The sequence below is a fragment of the Rutidosis leptorrhynchoides genome, chromosome 2 (genome assembly GCF_046630445.1).
Source record: "Rutidosis leptorrhynchoides isolate AG116_Rl617_1_P2 chromosome 2, CSIRO_AGI_Rlap_v1, whole genome shotgun sequence".
NCBI lineage: Eukaryota > Viridiplantae > Streptophyta > Magnoliopsida > Asterales > Asteraceae > Rutidosis > Rutidosis leptorrhynchoides.
This window is the reverse complement of record NC_092334.1, coordinates 17,146,743-17,169,967: the sequence shown is the minus strand read 5'-3', so window position 1 is coordinate 17,169,967 and position 23,225 is coordinate 17,146,743. Positions and strand designations below refer to the sequence as shown.

At 35.5% G+C, this 23,225-nt stretch overlaps 1 protein-coding gene across 1 annotated transcript in view; it reads right to left on the bottom strand.

Annotated features, from left to right (window-relative positions):
* Positions 1-2,845: 2,845 nt before the first annotated feature.
* LOC139887642 (uncharacterized) overlaps positions 2,846-23,225 on the bottom strand; it is a 59,179-nt gene continuing 38,799 nt past the window's right edge. The window contains exon 16 of the mRNA XM_071870713.1: positions 2,846-3,049. Coding sequence (XP_071726814.1) covers positions 2,846-3,049 — 204 coding nt within the window. The remainder of the gene's footprint in view (positions 3,050-23,225) is intronic.

Here is a 23,225-nt window from a genome sequence, read left to right as displayed (position 1 = left end):
AATATAATATATAATTAATTATATTAATTATATATATATTATATTTATAAATAAAAACCGTCGGCAGAGAAAGACTCCAAAGTGTGAGCTATATTTTCATTCTCCGCGACTCGCGGAGTTTGAAGGCCAAAAGGGCCGCGAGTCGCGGAGCCCCAATTTCAGAAACTTCCTATAAAAGCAAACGAATTCTGATCGAAAAAACAACCTAATATCTATCTCTCTCTCAATATATACGATATATATATATATATAATTTATATTTTAATTTTAATTTTAATTTTAATTCTAATAATAAGGGTATGTTAGCGAATGTTGTAAGGGTGTAAGTCGAAATTCTGTCCGTGTAACGCTACGCTATTTTTAATCATTGTAAGTTATGTTCAACCTTTTTATATTAATGTCTCGTAGCTAAGTTATTATTATGCTTATTTAAAACGAAGTAATCATGATGTTGGGCTAATTACTAAAATTGGGTAATTGGGCTTTGTACCATAATTGGGGTTTGGACAAAAGAACGACACTTGTGGAAATTAGACTATGGGCTATTAATGGGCTTTATATTTTTTTAACTAAATGATAGTTTGTTAATGTTAATATAAAGATTTACAATTGGGCGTCCCTATAAATTACCATATACACTCAATCGGACACGATGGGCGGGGTATTTATATGTACGAATAATCGTTCATTTAACCGGACACGGGAATGGATTAATAGCCACTAGAATAATTAAAACAGGGGTGAAATTACATTCAAGGGTAATTGGTGTAATTGTTAACAAAGTAGTAAAACCTTGGTTTACACGCAGTCGATAACCTGGTGTATTCATTAAACAAAGTATTAAAACCTTGTTACAATTCGAATCCCCAATTAGTTGGAATATTTAACTTCGGGTATAATAATAATTTGACGAGGACACTCGCACTTTATATTTATGACTGATGGACTGTTATGGACAAAAACCAGACGGACATATTAAATAATCCAGGACAAAGGACAATTAACCCATGGGCATAAAACTAAAATCAACACGTCGAACATCATGATTACGGAAGTTTAAATAAGCATAATTCTTTTATTTCATATTTAATTTCCTTTATTTTATATTTAATTGCACTTCTAATTATCGCATTTTTATTGTTATTGTTATTTAATCGCACTTTTAATTATCGTACTTTTTAATTATCGCAAGTTTATTTTATCGCACTTTTATTATTCGCAATTTCATTATCGTTATTTACTTTACGCTTTAATTTAAGTCTTTTATTTATTTAATATTTTACATTAGGTTTTAACTGCGACTAAAGTTTTAAAATCGACAAACCGGTCATTAAACGGTAAAAAACCCCCCTTTATAATAATAATATTACTTATATATATAATTGTATTTTTATAAAAGTAAACTAATATAGCGTTGAGCTTTGTTTAAAGATTTCCCTGTGGAACGAACCGGACTTACTAAAAACTACACTACTGTACGATTAGGTACACTGCCTATAAGTGTTGTAGCAAGGTTTAAGTATATCCATTCTATAAATAAATAAATATCTTGTGTAAAATTGTATCGTATTTAATAGTATTTCCTAGTAAAATATAAGCTATTTTATATACACCTCGCATAACATCAGTTTAGATCCCTAAACTCTAAACCGTTAATGTTAAACGCTAAATCTAAATTCTAAATCTAAACCCTCGAACCCTAAATTGGTTCAAAAAAAAAGAATGAATTAGAAAGAAAAAAAAGGTGAATTATAACATTGTTGTTTGTGTTAGAATAACATTATGTTGTAGAACGAAAATTGTTCTAATACAACCAAAATTGTGTGCTCCCCTTTTTTGTGCGAACGTAGAAAAAAGTTGAATTATAACAAAAAAGGTGAATTAGAAAAATTTTATATGTGTTAAAACAATTTTTGTTGTAGAACGAAAATTGTTCTAATACATCTAAAATTATGTGTCGTTGTGCATATTATTACCATATATACTAATAGACAAAAGTTATGCACAGTACTATACACCGCGCAACAATGACTATACACCGGCAGAGATGCACCTATATTGTACACCGCGCAACAATGACTATACACCGGTCACTATTCACATGTACAGTACTATTCACGTGAACAGTGCTGTTCACGGTACTGTAGCAATATTTTTTTTTGTTTTTTTTTTTTTGTAACAGTTTTTTTTCCCATTTTTTCCGTTTTTGATTTCCTTTATATTTTTCTTCACCCGCAGCAAATATCTACTAGACAAAAAATACGAATAGTACCGATGGTTTCTTTATAATTAGCAGCAGCAAATATCTACTAGGCAAAAAATATGAATAGTACCGATTGTTTCCTTTATATTTTTCTTTACCCGTTGTAACAAATTTTTTTTATTTTTTATTTTTTGGGTTCCTTTATATTTTTCTCCACCCGCAGAGATGCACCTATATTGTTAATTTAAAATAACATTTAAATCTTTGACGGGTTATACCTTTTAGTTCGACTCGAGTTGCGCTTCAACGACATCATCGTTAAACTAAATGCAATAAAATACATTGAAAACCGAACCCCCGGCGTGAAGCGGGGGTAAACAACTAGTTTATTCTAATACGTAGTTTTCATAGTTCTCATCATGAGTCTCATTAGATCACTTCAGTATATATACACACACCACAAATACACTATAAACGTATCCAGTATATGAAGCCCGCATTCAACCACTTTGAAATCACAACCACTCTTCTAAGTTGAATGCATTGGGTACTTGTACTAAATCATGAAACATGCATTAGATGATTGTACGTTATACCAACCTTTGCATTGGCAGTATATATACAGTGTAACTAAGTTTACCCTTATCCTCCTTGTCTAAGATAATCCCTTCTGATCGCCCATAACTGCTCTCCAACTGTCTTCATATCTGGGCGGTCCACTCGATTTGGGGCAGCACATTGAAAAGCTAAAGCAAGCATCTTTGTAAATATTTCACTGTCTACGGCTTCCTTCATTTGAGGGTCGACTAAATCCATAATGTCACCATCTTTGTACTTCCCAAATGCCTGAAATCAACCACCAACATAGTAACCAACGTTAGACCTTGTGTATATAGTCAAAAACTTTTGGATTAAGAATACAGTTTGTGCCTAATCAAACCAAACCATATTGACTTGCACAAAAAGCTAGATTAGCCATTTTGACCACTTATCGTCACCTAATATGCATGAGCTGCTCATTGTGCTCTACCGCTAGTTCATGGAGAGAAAATATGAGTATCATCTTTGTACGAGGTGTTGGACCAATCTTGACATAAAGTAATAGTTAGAGGTTTATTTTGTGAAATTATATCTCAAATAGATTTGAGGAGGTGGAACGCGTGAACGGATAACAAGTGGGCTAGCCGTCATAGTTTTCAATTTTGCTTCTTCCTTGATTATTCTAATAGATTCTAGACTTGACTATTCTAATACATTCTAGACTTTATTATCCTAGATTATTCTAGACTAGACTTGATTAACTTAATGAACAAGGTTAATCAACTATAAATAGAGATGTAATATGATGAATGTAATAAGAGTTTTTCAATAATTGGAGAAGGATTTCCAATAAGTTCTTGTTCTTAAATTTTACTATTCTGTCTTCATAATCTGGTACCAAATTTCTTCAATTGGTATCTGAGCTAAGTTACAAAAGGGATCGTGTTGTTGATAAAAAGGACTAGATCAATCACCAGATTCTAAGACAGAAAAATACGAGCGTCGATCGAAGGCCAGATTCATGGGGGATATTATCAATACCTCGGATGCAATCAAGGATATCGGCCATCTTACGTTCCAGTGCCCTATCCTAACTGCGACCAATTATCCCATCTGGTCGTTTAGGATCAAAGCGATTTTTAAGGCACATAGAATCTGGGAATCAATTGAACCTGGAACTGATGTCGATCAGAAAAAGGATAATGCTGCAATCGCTTATCTGTATCAGTCTTTACCTAAAGACTTGATTCTTCAAGTTGCAGGTTGCACCCATGCAAAGGAAATCTGGGATGCAATCAAGACCCGTCACCTTGGAGTTGAACGAGTAATGGAGGCTAGGCTTCAAACTCTTAAAGCTGAATTTGAAGCAGCAAGGATGAAAGATAGCGAAAAAATTGATGCTTTTGCAGCAAAACTTTCTGGAATTGCCTCAAAATCATCTGCACTTGGAACTGTCATTGAGGAAACCACGTTGGTGAGAAAAATATTAACTGCCATACCAAAAAAATTCTTAAATATGGCAGCCACTATCGAACAACTGGTTGATCTCAAAACGGTGAAATTCCAAGAAGTTGTGGGTAGGCTAAAAGCTTACGAAGAACGAACCAGTCTAAAGACTACAAATAACAGCCATGACCAACTTCTGTTGTCCTATGAAGGATGGGACTCAAGAAAGAAAAGGAAAAACAGCTTTAGTCGAGGTCGAGGTCGAGGTCGAGGGAATGGCCAAGACACCCGGGGTAGGGGCCGAGGTCGTGGACAGTTTGGTGGTCGAGGAAGGGGTTCAGGCCGCGAACAAAACTTTTTTGATGGTAGACAAACAACTAAAAACTTAACTAAAGATCGATCCAAGCTGCAGTGTTTTCGATGTGATGCATTTGGACACTTCTCATCGGATTGTCCAACACGAAAGAAAAGAGAACAAGCAAATTTGACTCAAGCTAGATCAACTGAACTACCAGTGGCTAATGATGACAGACCTGCACTATTGATATCCGTAGCCAATCAAAGAAGCGATAAGGAAGTAATTCATCTAAGTGAAAAGAAGATTTTTCCAGTAAAGTATGAGTCACATGATAGTAGAGAAAACATGTGGTACTTAGATACTGGAGCAACAAACCATATGACAGGAAACAAAGGGTTGTTTTCAAAACTTGATACAGATATTGGTGGTACAGTGAGGTTTGGGGACAACTCATGTGTAAATATAGAAGGAAGAGGATCTATTCTTTTAACATGTAAGAATGGTGAACAACGTTTGTTGACCGACATACTTTATATCCCATACTTAAAGACTAACATATTTAGTCTTGGGCAAGCTGAAGAAGGGGGTTGTGTATTCTAGATCAAACATGGTTTCTTGCATATGTTTGAGGTAGATGGATCGCTGCTAATGAAGCTTCAAAGGTTCCCTAATCGGTTGTATAAAATTAATCTCGAGGTTGGGACACCAATCTGTTTACATGCCAAGATTGATGATCCAACATGGTTGTGGCATGCCCGTCTAGGTCATGTGAACTTTGATACAATAAGGCGGCTAGGGACCAACAATCTAGTTGATGAAGTGCCGGTTATTGATCACCCTACACAGATGTGCGAAGCATGTTTAGCAGGGAAACATTCACGACAAAGTTTTCCTGTTCAGACAACTTTTAGAGCCCAAAATCCAATGGAACAGGTTTATGCAGATATGTGCGGACCCATATCCCCTGCCACCCAATCTGGAAACAGGTACGTTCTGCTGATTGTTGATGATCACAGCAGGTTTATGTGGTCTTTCATGTTAAAAACCAAAGGAGAGGCATTTGTGCAATTCAAGAAATTCAAGGCGATTGCTGAAAATCAATATGGAAGGAAAATAAAGGTCCTTAGAACTGATCGGGGAGGATAATTTACATCCAACGAGTTCAATCAATATTGTGATTATGCTGGAATCACAAGACAGTTTACTGCACCTTACATGCCACAACAGAATGGTATCGTTTGTAGTGACCCGAACTTTTCCATGTTTATATATATATATTAAATGAAATTGTTATTTTACATGATTAAGTGTTTCCAACATGTTAAGCAATCAAACTTGTTAAGACTTGATTAATTGAAATAGGTTTCATATAGACAATTGACCACCCAAGTTGACCGGTGATTCACGAACGTTAAAACTTGTAAAAACTATATGATGACATATATATGGTTATATATATAGTTAACATGATATTATGATAAGTAAATATATCATTAAGTATATTAACAATGAACTACATATGTAAAAACAAGACTACTAACTTAACGATTTTGAAACGAGACATATATGTAACGATTATCGTTGTAACGACATTTAATGTATATATATATCATATTAAGAGATATTCGTACATCATAATATCATGATAATTTAATAATTTAAAATCTCTTTTGATATTATAAATATTGGGTTAACAACATTTAACAAGATCGTTAACCTAAAGGTTTCAAAACAACACTTACATGTAACGATTAACGATGACTTAACGACTCAGTTAAAATGTATATACATGTAGTGTTTTAATATGTATTCATACACTTTTGAAAGACTTCAAGACACTTATCAAAATACTTCTACTTAACAAAAATGCTTACAATTACATCCTCGTTCAGTTTCATCAACAATTCTACTCGTATGCACCCGTATTTGTACTCGTACAATACACAGCTTTTAGATGTATGTACTATTGGTATATACACTCCAATGATCAGCTCTTAGCAGCCCATGTGAGTCACCTAACACATGTGGGAACCATCATTTGGCAACTAGCATGAAATATCTCATAAAATTACAAAAATATGAGTAATCATTCATGACTTATTTACATGAAAACAAAATTACATATCCTTTATATCTAATCCATACACCAACGACCAAAAACACCTACAAACACTTTCATTCTTCAATTTTCTTCATCTAATTGATCTCTCTCAAGTTCTATCTTCAAGTTCTAAGTGTTCTTCATAAATTCCAAAAGTTCTAGTTTCATAAAATCAAGAATACTTCCAAGATTGCAAGAATACTTTCATAAAATCAAGATATCTTACTGTTTTTAAATCAAAGTTTATCATAGTTTTTAATTAACTGACCCAAAACAGCCCGCGGTGTTACTACGACAGCGTATGTCCGATTTTACAGTGTTCTTCGTGTTTCCAGGTTTTAAATCATTAAGTTAGCATATCATATAGATATAGAACATGTGTTTATTTGATTTTAAAATTCAAGTTAGAAGGATTAACTTTTGTTTGCGAACAAGTTTAGAATTAACTAAACTATGTTCTAGTGATTACAAGTTCAAACCTTCGAATAAGATAGCTTTATATGTATGAATCGAATGATGTTATGAACATCATTACTACCTCAAGTTTTCTGGATAAAGCTACTGGAAATGAGAAAAATGGATCTAGCTTCAAAGGATCCTTGGATGGCTTGAAAGTTCTTGAAGCAGAATCATGACACGAAAACAAGTTCAAGTAAGATTTTCACTCGAAATAAGATTGTTATAGTTATAGAAATTGAATCAAAGTTTGAATATGAGTATTACCTTGTATTAGAAAGATATCTTACTGTAAATAAGAAAGATTTCTTGAGGTTGGATGATCACTCTACAAGATTGGAAGTAAGCTAGCAAACTTGGAAGTATTCTTAGAACTTGAAGATTTCTTGATTTTATGAAACTAGAACTTGTAAAATTTATGAAGAACACTTAGAACTTGAAGATAGAACTTGAGAGAGATCAATTAGATGAATAAAATTGAAGAATGAAAGTGTTTGTAGGTGTTTTTGGTCGTTGGTGTATGGATTAGATATATAGGATATGTAATTTTGTTTTCATGTAAATAAGTCATGAATGATTACTCATATTTTTGTAATTTTATGAGATATTTCATGCTAGTTGCCAAATGATGGTTCCCACATGTGTTAGGTGACTCACATGGGCTGCTACGAGCAGATCATTAGAGTGTATATACCAATAGTACATACATCTAAAAGCTGTGTATTGTACGAGTACGAATACGGGTGCATACGAGTAGAATTGTTGATGAAACTGAACGAGGATGTAATTGTAAGCATTTTTGTTAAGTAGAAGTATTTTGATAAGTGTCTTGAAGTCTTTCAAAAGTGTATAAATACATATTAAAACACTACATGTATATACATTTTAACTGAGTCGTTAAGTCATCGTTAGTCGTTACATGTAAGTGTTGTTTTGAAACCTTTAGGTTAACGATCTTGTTAAATGTTGTTAACCCATTATTTATTAAATCAAATGAGATGTTAAATTATTACATTATCATGATATCATGATGTATTAATATATCTTAATATGATATATATACATTAAATGTCGTTACAACGATAATCGTTACATATATGTCTCGTTTCAAAATCATTAAGTTAGTAGTCTTGTTTTTACATACATAGTTCATTGCTAATATACTTAATGATATGTTTACTTATCATAATATCATGTTATATATATATATATATATATATATATATATATATATATATATATATATATATATATATATATATATATATATATATCCATATATATGTCATCATATAGTTTTTACAAGTTTTTAACGTTCGTGAATCGCCGGTCAACTTGGGTGGTCAATTGTCTATATGAAACCTATTTCAATTAATCAAGTCTTAACAAGTTTGATTGTTTAACATGTTGGAAACACTTAATCATGTAAATAACAATTTCATTTAATATATATATAAACATGGAAAAGTTCGGGTCACTACAGTACCTACCCGTTAAATAAATTTCGTCCCGAAATTTTAAGCAGTTGGAGGTATTGACGTTGTTGGGATTTAACAAGTTCATATATCTTAAAACCATTTAAGATTATAAGAAAATGGAAGCGTGTAATTACCAATTTACTTGTTTAATCTTTAAACCAATTAAAGCTAAATCCCACAAGGATCAAGTTATGAAATTATGCTTACAAATTAACAAGAAAGGAAAGAGTTTATACCTCCTTAAAACAAGTTTAAGGGCTGTCCAAAATGGTAGTAAGATGATGAACAAATGTGTAGAACTTCAAGCCTTTGATCCTCCAACACCACCCTTAAGTTAGCTAGACTTTATAACCTTAACACCCTTGTTAATCTAGCTTGAAACCCACTTCCTTTGAACCTAAAAATCTGGACAGCAAACTCTTCAAGAGATGATGTTGAATGCAAGTTTCAAAAGCATGAAACCTCAAGAGATTATACCCCAAACTATGCACCAACACCCTAGCTATTGGTTAGGATTTATTACACTTGAATTTCACTTGTTAATGAGCTTGAACAACCCTTTGTTTCAGCCCTTAACCACGTTTTTGGACAGCCACATGGGGCTGGAAAAACTGAGCAGTTTGCAAGCTTATTGATGTGTTTTAATGCATGTGTGTGTGTAGAACACTATGTCTTGGTCTTGGTTAAGCATGGGTGGTCACTAATAAACAATTGCATGCTTATTACAACTCCCATGTCACTCACATTACCATGTTATTATATAAAGTAGTTGTTAAAAGACTGATTTGTGAAATCAGTTTTTATAAAACTTAATTTTATAAAACTCATTTTATAAGCTTGCATATTTGTTATGTATATTTTACAAAACCAATTTATAAAATGTAACATAACTTAATTAATTATTTAACCTATAAATAATTAAATCCTTATATAAATTATTCCATAATTTATATATACATATCAAGTGTTAATAATTTAGAAACCATTTTCTAAAATTCAAGTGTCGCGTATTTAATCAACGAACCAATCGCTAAGATCAAATACGAATAAGGTGTCGGTAAGTTTGTTATTGGGTATGACCCGACTTGGATCATAACCTATTAGCCACATTAATTTAATATGTCTCTCGGGCATATGAAATACCTTCAATCTCCCACTTGCACGAGAAACATAAGAAATTAATGCAAGTGATGGATACAGCCTAACACACCATCCACCACCCCCAATATGTTATGACTTTGTGCCATTCAATAACATCATCCTTTTTGAGTACCCAACTCGAATTGATATATAGGTGAATCTTTTCATTATATCCTTTAATCCTAGATGTCATGTCAAATCCAAGAGATACAGAGTGACCACTCTCTTTTAGATTTAACTTTATCAGGCCTTAGACATCTGACTCTCAACGAATAAGAGGGACAAATTCCATCTTGACTACATACGTCCTAGATACACACTTTGCATTATACCTGAGCTCTTCCTTATGTACTACCATATTTCAGAATAGCGAAGGAAAGAATCAAGGCATAATACTCGGTGAATATTAGGACCCAATATGTATCTCAGGTCAGAGGATACTATGATATTCGCCTTTACTCAAGATTACATGTGATCAACCACAAAGGCTCCATATAGTAAGTCTTGAGAGCGGGTCTTCCAATATTTGTATCCCACAAATATCTATGAACCTTGGTAGCAACCTAGCCCTACATTCATTCCGTGAATGTATACCAATCCAAGTTCATAATAGTCTAAACCTCACACTCATTCCCATAAATGTGATCGACTACGGAATTTAGAATAATGTCTTATTCATGGATAAAATATGCAAAATGGGAACATAACTCAAAATAAACTAACCAATAATTATATTAATGAGTTTGAACCAATTCGTTCCGTTACAATACTTAAAACAGATCATGACCAATCACTAGAATATGGAAGCCCTAATGCACTAACATGCCCTTCATGTTTTGCTCCATGTAAGAGCTTCGTGAGTGGATCCGCTATATTAAGATCTGTGTGAACCTTGCGAATACATATCTTTCCTTTTTCAACTTCATCCCTTATGTAGTTGAATCTCCGCTCAATGTGACGGGTCTTTTGGTGAGCACGAGGTTCCTTGATTTGAGCAATCACACCCTCGTTATCACAAAAGATCTCAAGAGGGTCCTGAATGGAAGGGACCACTCCTAAGTCGTCGATGAATTTCTTCATCCATGCAGCTTCCTCAGCTGCCAATGGGACGGCGATGTATTCTGATTCTGTAGTGAATAAAGCAACAACATTCTATTTTTAACTCTTTCAAGGGACCGCACCTTCAGTTTGGAAGCTCGCGTCCACGTAACCTTTTACAGCGAGTTCCTCCTCACCAGACCCGTATATATGAAACATATCCTTAGTCCTTCTAAGGTATTTCAATATACTTTTAACCGCAGTCCCATGACTAATTCCCGGGTTATTCTGGTATCTACTTGTCATTCTAAGAGCGCATGACACATCCGTTCTAGTGCATATCATCGCATACATGATTGACCCAATAGCAGACGCATATGGGACATTCTTATGCTTTCTTGTTCATCTTTCGTGGTGGGGCACTGAGATGAACTGAGAAACGCCCCTCTTTGAAAAGGTACCAAACCTTTCTTAGAGTTTACTTCTTGAACCTTTTCAAGCCTTTTTAATGTATGCACTTTGATTCAAACCTATCAATTTCTTGGATCTATCCCTGTAGATCCTAATCCCAAAATGTATTGTGCTTCTCCAGTATCCTTAATGGAGAAGCAGCTACTTAGCCAAGTCTTAACTCCTCGCATTTGCGGAATAACATTCCCAAATAATAATATATCATCCACATATAGTACAAGGAACATGACAGTACTCCCACTAGCTTTCTTGTATACACAAGCGTCATCACCGTTATTAATGAAGCCAAATTTCTTGACTTCCTCATTAAAACGATGATTCCACATTATCGATGCTTGTTTCAATCCGTAGATTGATTTCTTTAACTTGTATACTTTATTCGGATATTTCAGATCAACAAAACCTTTAGGCTGAACCATATAGACATCTTCCTTAAGATATCCATTTAGTAAAGCAGTTTTGACATCTATTTGCCATATCATAAAATCATAATGAGAAGCAATGGCAAATAATATCCTAATAGACTTTAGCATCACCACGGGTTTAAAAGGTTTCATCATAGTCAATTCCTTGAGTTTGAGTGAAACCTCTTGCTATAAGTCTAGCCTTGTATGTATCCAAGTTTCCATGTATGTTGGTTTTCTCCTTGAGAAGCCATTTACAATCAACAAGCCTAGAGCCAGGAGGTTGCGTAACAAGTTCCCAAACTTGGTTGTCATACATGGATTGCATCTCAGATTTCATGGCTTCCTGCCATTTATCTTTATCAATCCTTGATAAAGCATCTTGGTAGTTTGTTGGTTCATCCAAATCAACCGTATAGCAACCATCTATGAGAAACCCATATCTCTCAGGAGGATTGCTAATCCTACCAGATCTACGAATGTCTTGTGTATTTTGATCATCCATTTGATCACTATCAACATTTTCATGTTGTGTGCTAGTGTTAACCAATTGTGTATCATCTACTTGATCTTGAACCTCTTCAAGATCTATTTTCCTTTCACTATTTCCTTCCATTAGGAACTTAGTTTCAAGGAATTCCGCCTTCCAAGCAACAAATACATTCTGCTCGGATGGATCATAGAAATAGTATCCCATATCATCCTTGGGATATCCTATGAAGATACACTTCGTGGATCGAGTATTCAACTTATTAGGGACGTAACGCTTAGGATAAGCTTCACATCCCCATACCTTTAAGTATGATAGAGATGGAGGTTTTCCAAACCACATCTCATGAGGAGTTCGTTCCACTTTCTTGGTTGGGGCTATATTTAAAATACGAGCCGCGGAGCTTAGACAATAACCCCAAAATGATAAAGGTAACGAGCTTCTTGCCATCATAGATCGAACCATATCCATTAGGGTTCGGTTCCTCCTTTCGGACACTCCATTAAGTTGGGGTGTTCCTGGTGGAGTAAGTTGTGAGATAATCCCACAACTCCTAAGATGATCTTGGAAGTCATCGCTTAGGTATTCACCTCCTCTATCGGTACGAAGTACCTTGATTGTCTTATTGAGTTGATTTTGTACTTCGTTTTGATATTCTTTGAATACTTCAAAAGTTTCGTCCTTGTGTCTTAATAAGTAGACATATCCGAAATGACTGAAGTCATCAATGAAAGTAACGAAGTATCTTCCACCATTCCTAGCTATGGGCTTAAAGGGTCCACATACATCCGAATGTATTAATTCCAATAAGTCCTTAGCCCTTTCATAGGTCCCTTTGAAAGGTGCTTTAGTCATTTTGCCTTGTAAACAAGATTCACATACATCAAATGAGTCAAGTTCATTTGATTTCAAAAGTCCATTCTTTTGAAGTGTATGTATTCGATTCTTGTTTATGTGACCAAGGCGACAATGCCATAAGTAGGAATCACTCAAATCCCTTTTGAGTTTCTTGGTGCTTGTATGGTATAGTGAGCTACTAGATAATGTGTCATCATGAACCAATTCATAAATTCCATTTGAAGGCGTAGCCTTAAAATAGAATACATTATCCAAAGAAACATGGATATCATCATTAATGAAATTAAGATTAAAACCATATTGTTTCAAATGGGAAACAGAAATAATGTTTCGTGTTAAATCAGGTGCATACAAAACATTTTTCAATATAAGCTCCAAACCACTTGGTAGCTTTAAAACAAAGTCTCCTTGAGCTTTTACGTGCACCTTTGCACCATTTCCCATGTAGAGACTTGTTGTTCCCGCATTTAGTTTACTTCTTATGAACCCTTGCAATGAATTGCAAATATGAGTTCCACATCCTGTGTCTAATACCCATGTATTAGAAGAAGTAATACTAAGCTCAACGTATATCTTGTATACATTACCTGAGGTTTGCCCTGCATCCCTCTTTGCATTCAACTCCTTTAGGTAGACCGGGCAGTTGCGTTTCCAGTGACCTATCACACTGCAACCATAGCACGGATCTTCCTTGGGGTTTGCTTGTCTGGCAACCTTTTGCCATTTAGTGTTGTTGGTTGGGGAAACCATCTTACCTTTTCCTTTGCCCTTGTAGGTGGGTCCTTTTTCTTATCCACCTTTGGCTTAGAAGAGGATTCATCCTTGGATCCACCTTCTTTGATCATGAGCATGGGTGAAGCCTTTTTACCCATGCTTGATTCATCCGTCCTTAGTATGACATGTAATTCGCCAATGCTCTTATCCCAATCATTCATGCTGTAATTCAACACGCATGTGTCAAACCTTTTTGACAAAGAGTTGAGGATAAGGTCCGTGGTTAATTCATTTGACACGGGACTGTTGAGACGGTGCAATCAATCAATAAGGCTTTTCATCTTTAGTATATAAGATGAAATGGATTGGGAGTTATTTTCTTTTCCGAGGATGGACCTCAATGATAGGTTATTAAAGTTGATTGGTGTGTTTGGAATGTTGTTGTTTGTTATTGGCGGCCATCTACAAAATTTGACAAAGTTTGTTTAAGAATTGATTTATAATTTAACAATCAATACCCTTTTAGTTTAATTGATCCATGTTAAATTTTAGAATCCAACGGTAAACCAAATTTCGGTTAGGTGACCTTTATCCCGTTATTTGATTTAGCTAGGTAGTCATTCCATGACAATTGCAATCCTTTTGCAACTTCTAAGGTATGGGATCATGCAATCCTTTTGCATGGCATATTTATCCCATCAACGCCTATTTGTTCCTCATGCTTCGGTGACCCTAAGTTCATGATTCCCAAATCAAGTTGTCCTACTTGTATAAACGTGTAAACTTAACGTACAGGTGGTTAGGTGACCTTTATCCCACAAGCATGTCAAATTCACCTTAACCACATTAGTTTGTTCATGACGGTTAGGTGACCTTTATCCCATCATGAGTTGCCTAACATGCTTAAGTGTCACACAAAAGGATGGCGTTAAACTTGTTTTCCTTGTTTGTAAAAGGGATTTTAAGTTTTCATTAATTCTAGTTTGAGAAAACTTTTATGCCATACACCAACATGCATTTAGTGTATGGTACATTTGAAAATCCATTTTTCATGTCATGTAATAAATCCAATTTTATTACTTTGATATAAACCATTTTATATGTGTAATCCTTTCTTGTTCTTAATAACCATTTATTAAGGTCTTTAGTTGCTTTTAATTTAACCAATTAAATTGTCGTTTTGCATGTCATTAATACGTCTAATTTAACCAATTAAATTTTAGTTTTGTTTGTTGTTAACTTGTGTGATTAACTTGTAGCATACAAACATACAATCCACAATCATACAAGAAATTAAAACAACCACGCATGCAAAACAAATGTTCACAATCAAGCCTTTTGGTAGACATTTTGTTTAGCCGAAAACAAAATGCCACCGGTCAATGGGTAAAACACAAAGTAAGAGGTTTTAACCTCCCACTTAACCTTGCATCCACATGCTTCTTGTGTTCTTCCTTGTGATCTTCATGCATCTTCATCTTGTTACAAAATATATCCTAATACATTTTGTCTAGAAAATGAAAATACAACCTAATCTATTTTACATGCCAAATATAAAATAAATTACATAACCAAAATTAATATTACATACCAAATGAATAATTAATTTTACAAACCAAATTGAATGAATATTACAACCATATTAAAATAATAAATCAACCAAGCAAATATCCATTCAAACACACATGCAAACATCATAAGGTCAAGGCATTGATTGTGAACTTAAACATACAACAAAATTGACCAATTTGCAAGTTCCAAACCCATTTGGAACTCTTCCTAAAATCGACCAACTATACCAACCCTCCCAAACCCGAAAATTTTTGCATTCCATATTCATGCATGTACTTAGAATGCAAATTTAGTGGGTTTAAAGACTACAATTCGAAGCATATTTCAACAACTTCGGCTCTAGATACCATTGTTGGGATTTAACAAGTTCATATATCTTAAAACCATTTAAGATTATAAGAAAACGGAAGCGTGTAATTACCAATTTACTTGTTTAATCTTTAAACCAATTAAAGCTAAATCCCACAAGGATCAAGTTATGAAATTATGCTTACAAATTAACAAGAAAGGAAAGAGTTTATACCTCCTTAAAACAAGTTTAAGGGCTGTCCAAAATGGTAGTAAGATGATGAACAAATGTGTAGAACTTCAAGCCTTTGATCCTCCAACACCACCCTTAAGTTAGCTAGACTTTATAACCTTAACACCCTTGTTAATCTAGCTTGAAACCCACTTCCTTTGAACCTAAAAATCTGGACAGCAAACTCTTCAAGAGATGATGTTGAATGCAAGTTTCAAAAGCATGAAACCTCAAGAGATTATACCCCAAACTATGCACCAACACCCTAGCTATTGGTTAGGATTTATTACACTTGAATTTCACTTGTTAATGAGCTTGAACAACCCTTTGTTTCAGCCCTTAACCACGTTTTTGGACAGCCACATGGGGCTGGAAAAACTGAGCAGTTTGCAAGCTTATTGATGTGTTTTAATGCATGTGTGTGTGTAGAACACTATGTCTTGGTCTTGGTTAAGCATGGGTGGTCACTAATAAACAATTGCATGCTTATTACAACTCCCATGTCACTCACATTACCATGTTATTATATAAAGTAGTTGTTAAAAGACTGATTTGTGAAATCAGTTTTTATAAAACTTAATTTTATAAAACTCATTTTATAAGCTTGCATATTTGTTATGTATATTTTACAAAACCAATTTATAAAATGTAACATAACTTAATTAATTATTTAACCTATAAATAATTAAATCCTTATATAAATTATTCCATAATTTATATATACATATCAAGTGTTAATAATTTAGAAACCATTTTCTAAAATTCAAGTGTCGCGTATTTAATCAACGAACCAATCGCTAAGATCAAATACGAATAAGGTGTCGGTAAGTTTGTTATTGGGTATGACCCGACTTGGATCATAACCTATTAGCCACATTAATTTAATATGTCTCTCGGGCATATGAAATACCTTCAGACGTATCTTCTGAAAATAAATGCGGGTAGTTCTTCTTCATCTGATCTTCTCATTCCCAGGTGAACTTGGGCCCTCTACGAGCATTCCATCGAACCTTAATAATTGGTATCTTGTTTTGCTTAAGTCTTTTAACCTCACGATCCATTATTTCGACGGGTTCTTCGATGAATTGAAGTTTTTAGTTGATTTGGATTTTATCTAATGGAATAGTGAGATCTTCTTTAGCAAAACATTTCTTCAAATTCGAGACGTGGAAAGTGTTATGTACAGCCGCGAGTTGTTGAGGTAACTCAAGTCGGTAAGCTACTGGTCCGACACGATCAATAATCTTGAATGGTCCAATATACCTTGGATTTAATTTCCCTCGTTTACCAAATCGAACAACACCTTTCCAAGGTGCAACCTTAAACATGGCCATCTCTCCAATTTCAAATTCTATATCTTTTCTTTTAATGTCGGCGTAGCTCTTTTGTCGACTTTGGGCAGTTTTCAACCGTTGTTGAATTTGGATGATCTTCTCAGTAGTTTCTTGTATTATCTCCGGACCCGTAATCTTTCTATCCCCCACTTCACTCCAACAAATCGGAGACCTGCACTTTCTACCATAAAGTGCTTCAAATGGCGCCATCTCAATGCTTGAATGATAGCTGTTGTTGTAGGAAAATTCTGCTAACGGTAGATGTCGATCCCAACTGTTTCCGAAATCAATAACACATGCTCGTAGCATGTCTTCAAGCGTTTGTATCGTCCTTTCGCTCTGCCCATCAGTTTGTGGATGATAGGCAGTACTCATGTCTAGACGAGTTCCTAATGCTTGCTGTAATGTCTGCCAGAATCTTGAAATAAATCTGCCATCCCTATCAGAGATAATAGAGATTGGTATTCCATGTCTGGAGACGACTTCCTTCAAATACAGTCGTGCTAACTTCTCCATCTTGTCATCTTCTCTTATTGGCAGAAAGTGTGCTGATTTGGTGAGACGATCAACTATTACCCAAATAGTATCAAAACCACTTGCAGTCCTTGGCAATTTAGTGATGAAATCCATGGTAATGTTTTCCCATTTCCATTCCGGGATTTCAGGTTGTTGTAGTAGACCTGATGGTTTTTGATGTTCAGCTTTGACCTTAGAACACGTCAAACATTCTCCTACATATTTAGCAATATCGGCTTTAATACCTGGCCACCAAAAATGTTTCTTAAGATCCTTGTACATCTTCCCCGTTCCAGGATGTATTGAGTATCTGGTTTTATGAGCTTCTCTAAGTACCATTTCTCTCATATCTCCAAATTTTGGTACCCAGATTCTTTCAGCCCTATACCAGGTTCCGTCTTCCCGAATATTAAGATGCTTCTCCGATCCTTTGGGTATTTCATCCTTTAAATTTCCTTCTTTTAAAACTCCTTGTTGCGCCTCCTTTATTTGAGTAGTAAGGTTAGTGTGAATCATTATATTCATAGATTTTACTCGAATGGGTTCTCTGTCCTTTCTGCTCAAGGCGTCGGCTACCACATTTGCCTTCCCCGGGTGGTAACGAATCTCAAAGTCGTAATCATTCAACAATTCAATCCACCTACGCTGCCTCATATTCAGTTGTTTCTGATTAAATATGTGTTGACGACTTTTGTGGTCGGTATATATAATACTTTTGACCCCATATAAGTAGTGCCTCCAAGTCTTTAATGCAAAAACAACCGCGCCTAATTCCAAATCATGCGTCGTATAATTTTGTTCGTGAATCTTCAATTGTCTAGACGCATAAGCAATCACCTTCGTTCGTTGCATTAATACACAACCGAGACCTTGCTTTGATGCGTCACAATAAATCACAAAATCATCATTCCCTTCAGGCAATGACAATATAGGTGCCGTAGTTAGCTTTTTCTTCAATAATTGAAACGCTTTCTCTTGTTCATCCTTCCATTCAAATTTCTTCCCTTTATGCGTTAATGCAGTCAAGGGTTTTGCTATTTTGGAGAAATCTTGGATGAATCTTCTGTAGTAACCAGCCAATCCTAAAAATTGACGTATATGCTTCGGAGTTTTTGGGGTTTCCCACTTTTCAACGGTTTCGATCTTTGCCGGGTCCACCTGGATACCTTCTTTGTTCACTATGTGACCGAGGAATTGAACTTCTTCCAACCAAAATGCACACTTTGAAAACTTAGCATACAGTTTTTCTTTCCTCAATACTTCTAGCACTTTTCTCAAATGTTCTTCGTGCTCTTGATCATTCTTTGAGTAAATAAGTATGTCATCGATGAAAATAATGACAAACTTGTCAAGATATCGCCCACACACTCGGTTCATAAGGTCCATGAACACAGCTGGTGCGTTAGTCAATCCAAACGGCATAACCATAAACTCGTAATGACCATAACGCGTCCTAAAAGCAGTTTTTGGAATATCATCCTCCTTTACTCGCATTTGATGATATCCAGAACGTAAATCGATCTTCGAATAACCGACGAGCCTTGTAGTTGATCAAATAAGTCATCAATTCTCGGCAGTGGATAACGGTTTTTGATGGTAAGTTTGTTCAACTCTCTGTAGTCAATACACAACCTATATGTACCATCCTTCTTCTTGACAAACAAAACAGGAGCTCCCCATGGTGATGTGCTTGGTCGAATGAAACCACGTTCTAATAGTTCTTGTAGTTGGCTTTGCAGTTCTTTCATCTCGCTGGGTGCGAGTCTATAAGGAGCACGAGCTATTGGTGCAGCTCCTGGTACAAGATCTATTTGAAATTCAACAGATCGATGTGGAGGTAGTCCCGGTAATTCTTTCGGAAATACATCGGGAAATTCTTTTGCGACGGGAACATCATTGATGCTCTTTTCTTCAGTTTGTACTTTCTCAAAGTGTGCTAGAACAGCATAGCAACCTTTTCTTATCAGTTTTTGTGCCTTCAAATTACTAATAAGATGTAGCTTCGTGTTGCCCTTTTCTCCGTACACCATTAAGGGTTCTCCTTCTTCTCGTACAATGCGAATTGCATTTTTATAACATACGATCTCTGCTTTCACCTTCTTCAGCCAGTCCATGCCAACTATTACATCAAAACTCCTTAACTCTACTGGTATCAAATCAATCTTAAATATTTCGCTACCCAGTTTAATTTCTCGATTCCGGCATATATAATCTGCTGAAATTAATTTACCGTTTGCTAATTCGAGTAAAAATTTACTATCCAACGGCGTCAATGGACAACTTAATTTAGCACAAAAATCTCTACTCATATAGCTTCTATCCGCACCCGAATCAAATAAAACGTAAGCAGATTTATTGTCAATAAGAAACGTACCCGTAACAAGCTCCGGGTCTTCCTGTGCCTCTGCTGCATTAATATTGAAAACTCTTCCGCGGCTTTGTCCATTCGTGTTCTCCTGGTTCGGGCAATTTCTAATAATGTGGCCCAGTTTTCCACATTTATAACAAACTACATTGGCATAACTTGCTCCGACACTACTTGCTCCGCTATTATTCGTTCCGACACCATTTGTTCCTTTCGTTCTGTTAACCCCTGGTCCGTAGACCTCACACTTCGCCGCGCTATGACCATTTCTTTTACACTTGTTGCAAAATTTAGTGCAGAATCCCGAGTGATACTTTTCACACCTTTGGCATAGCTGCTTCTGATTGTTGTTGTTGCGGTTGTTATTATTGTTGGGATGATTGTTGTAGTAGTAGTTGTTGTTGTTGTTGTTGTTGTTGTTGGACCGTTTGTTGTAGTTGCGATTGATGTTGCGATTGTTGGTATAGTTGTTGCGATTATTGTTGTAATTGCTGTTGTTGTTGTATTGGTGATTCTTATCACCGTTTTCCTCCCACTTTCTTTTTGACTTGCTTCACATTAGCCTCTTCAGCCACCTGTTCTTTAATTCTTTCCTCAATCTGGTTCACTAGTTTGTGAGCCATTCTACATGCCTGTTGTATGGAGGCGGGCTCGTGTGAACTTATATCTTCTTGGATTCTTTCCGGTAATCCTTTCTCAAATGCGTCGATCTTCTCTTCCTCATCTTCGAACGCTCTCGGACACAACAGGCACAATTTTGTGAATCGTCTTTCGTACGTGGTAATATCAAATCCTTGGGTTCGTAACCCTCTAAGTTTTGTCTTGAGCTTATTGACCTCGGTTCTGGGACGGTACTTCTCATTCATCAAGTGCTTGAATGCTGACCACGGTAGTGCGTAAGCATCATCTTGTCCCACTTGCTCTAGATAGGTTTTCCACCATGTTAACGCAGTACCTGTGAAGGTATGCGTAGCGTACTTCACTTTGTCCTCTTCAGTACACTTACTTATGGCAAACACCGATTCGACCTTCTCGGTCCACCGTTTCAATCCGATCGGTCCTTCGGTTCCATCAAATTCCAAAGGTTTGCAGGCAGTGAATTCTTTGTAGGTGCATCCTACACGAATTCTTGCGCCGTTAGCTGCATTGCTAGATTCGGAGTTATTGTTGGTATGTAGCGCAGCCTGTACTGCGGCTATGTTTGCAGCAAGAAAGGTACGAAATTTCTCTTCGCTCATATTCATGGTATGTCTAGTAGTCGGTGCCATTTCCTTCAAATAGTCAAATGAAACAAGTTAATCATACAGAATATTAAGAGTAGTCAATAGTATCTCGTAGCATAATATGAACTCATTTATAAAAGCTTTTTCTTCATATTAGCATTTTATAAGTTTAAATTTGGGTAGTACCTACCCGTTAAGTTCATACTTAGTAGCTAATATACAATTCAACTACTACAATTCTATATGAAAAACTGATTATAATAATATTTCGCGTTCAAGCTTTTACACAATATTTTACAAACTTACAATACCGCTTATTTTACATACAGCATGAAATATAGCACACAATAACTTTGATACAAGATAGTTGTGAAGATAATTCTAGCTAGTACACAAGTTGTTCAGCAAAGGAAATAAAGACACGTAATTCATACGTCCAAAAACAAGTCATGCATTCGAGTTTTACTAGGACTACTTCCCATCCTTGGTCTTGTGGAACATAACCGTTAAGGCCGTTGATAAGACAGCGTGTTGTAACGTCGTCAAAGGGACGAGGGTTACGTAATGTCCAACAGTCTCGTAACAATCTAAAAACCTCATTTCTTACCCCAATTATCGACTCCGTCACTTGTGGGAAAGTTTTGTTTAATAGTTGTAGCCCGATGTTCTTGTTCTCACTTTGGTGAGAAGCGAACATTACTAACCCGTAAGCATAACATGCTTCTTTATGTTGCATGTTAGCCGCTTTTTCTAAATCACGAAGTCCTATATTCGGATATATTGAGTCAAAATAATTTCTTAACCCGTTGCGTAAAATAGCATTTGGGTTCCTCGCAATATATGCGTCAAAGTAAACACATCGTAACTTATGGATTTCCCAATGTGATATCCCCCATCTTTCGAACGAAAGCCTTTTATAAACCAAGGCATTCTTGGAACGTTCTTCGAATGTCTTACAAACTGATCTCGCCTTAAATAGTTGTGCCGAGGAATTCTGACCGACTCTAGAAAAGATATCATCAATCATTTCTCCGGGTAGGTCTCTTAAAATATTGGGTTGTCTATCCATTTTGTGTTTTTAAACTGTAAAATAGACAAGAGTTAGATTCATAAAAAAATACTTATTAATACAAGCAATTTTTACATATATCATAAAGCATAAGCACACTATATTACATATATTACACCACACGAATACAACTATCTTATTCCGACTCGCTCGTTTCTTCTTCTTCGGTTTTGGTTCGTTTTTCCAAGTTTCTAGGGATATATGATGTTCTCCTAATACGAGCCGTCATTTTCCACATTGGTTTAGAAAAACCTGGTGGTTTAGAGGTTCCCGGGTTATTGTCACAACTTAAGAAATACGGGTGTTGATGATACATATAAAGTTCATCGGGTTTGAAATCAAATTTCTCTATTTTTATGCCCTTTCCCTTATTGTTCTCTTTTGCCTTATTAAATTGTGTTGGGGTAATTTCTATAACATCATCGGAATCCTTGTCGGGATCCGATTCATCGGAGAATTGGTAATCCTCCCAATACTTTGCTTCCTTGGCGGAAACACCATTGACCATAATTAACTTTGGTCAGTTGGTTGAGGATTTTCTTCTACTTAACCATTTTATTATTTCCCCCACTGGTTCTATTTCTTCTTTCGGTTTCGATTCTTCTTCCGATTCCGATTCTTCTTCCAGTTCCGACTCTTCTTCCGGTTCCTCTTCGGGAACTTGTGAATTAGTCCACGAATCATTCCAATTTACATTTGACTCTTCATTATTATTAGGTGAGTCAATGAGACTTGTTCTAGAGGTAGACATCTATCACATAATATCAAACAAATTAAGAGATTAATATATCACATAATATTCACATGTTAAAAATATATAGTTTCCAACAAAATTTGTTAAGCAATCATTTTTCAAGTAAACACGGTCGAAGTCCAGGCTCACTAATGCATCCTAACAAACTCGATAAGACACACTAATGCAAAATTCTGGTTCTCTAAGACCAACGCTCGGATACCAACAGAAATGTCCCGTTCATATTGAATATAAA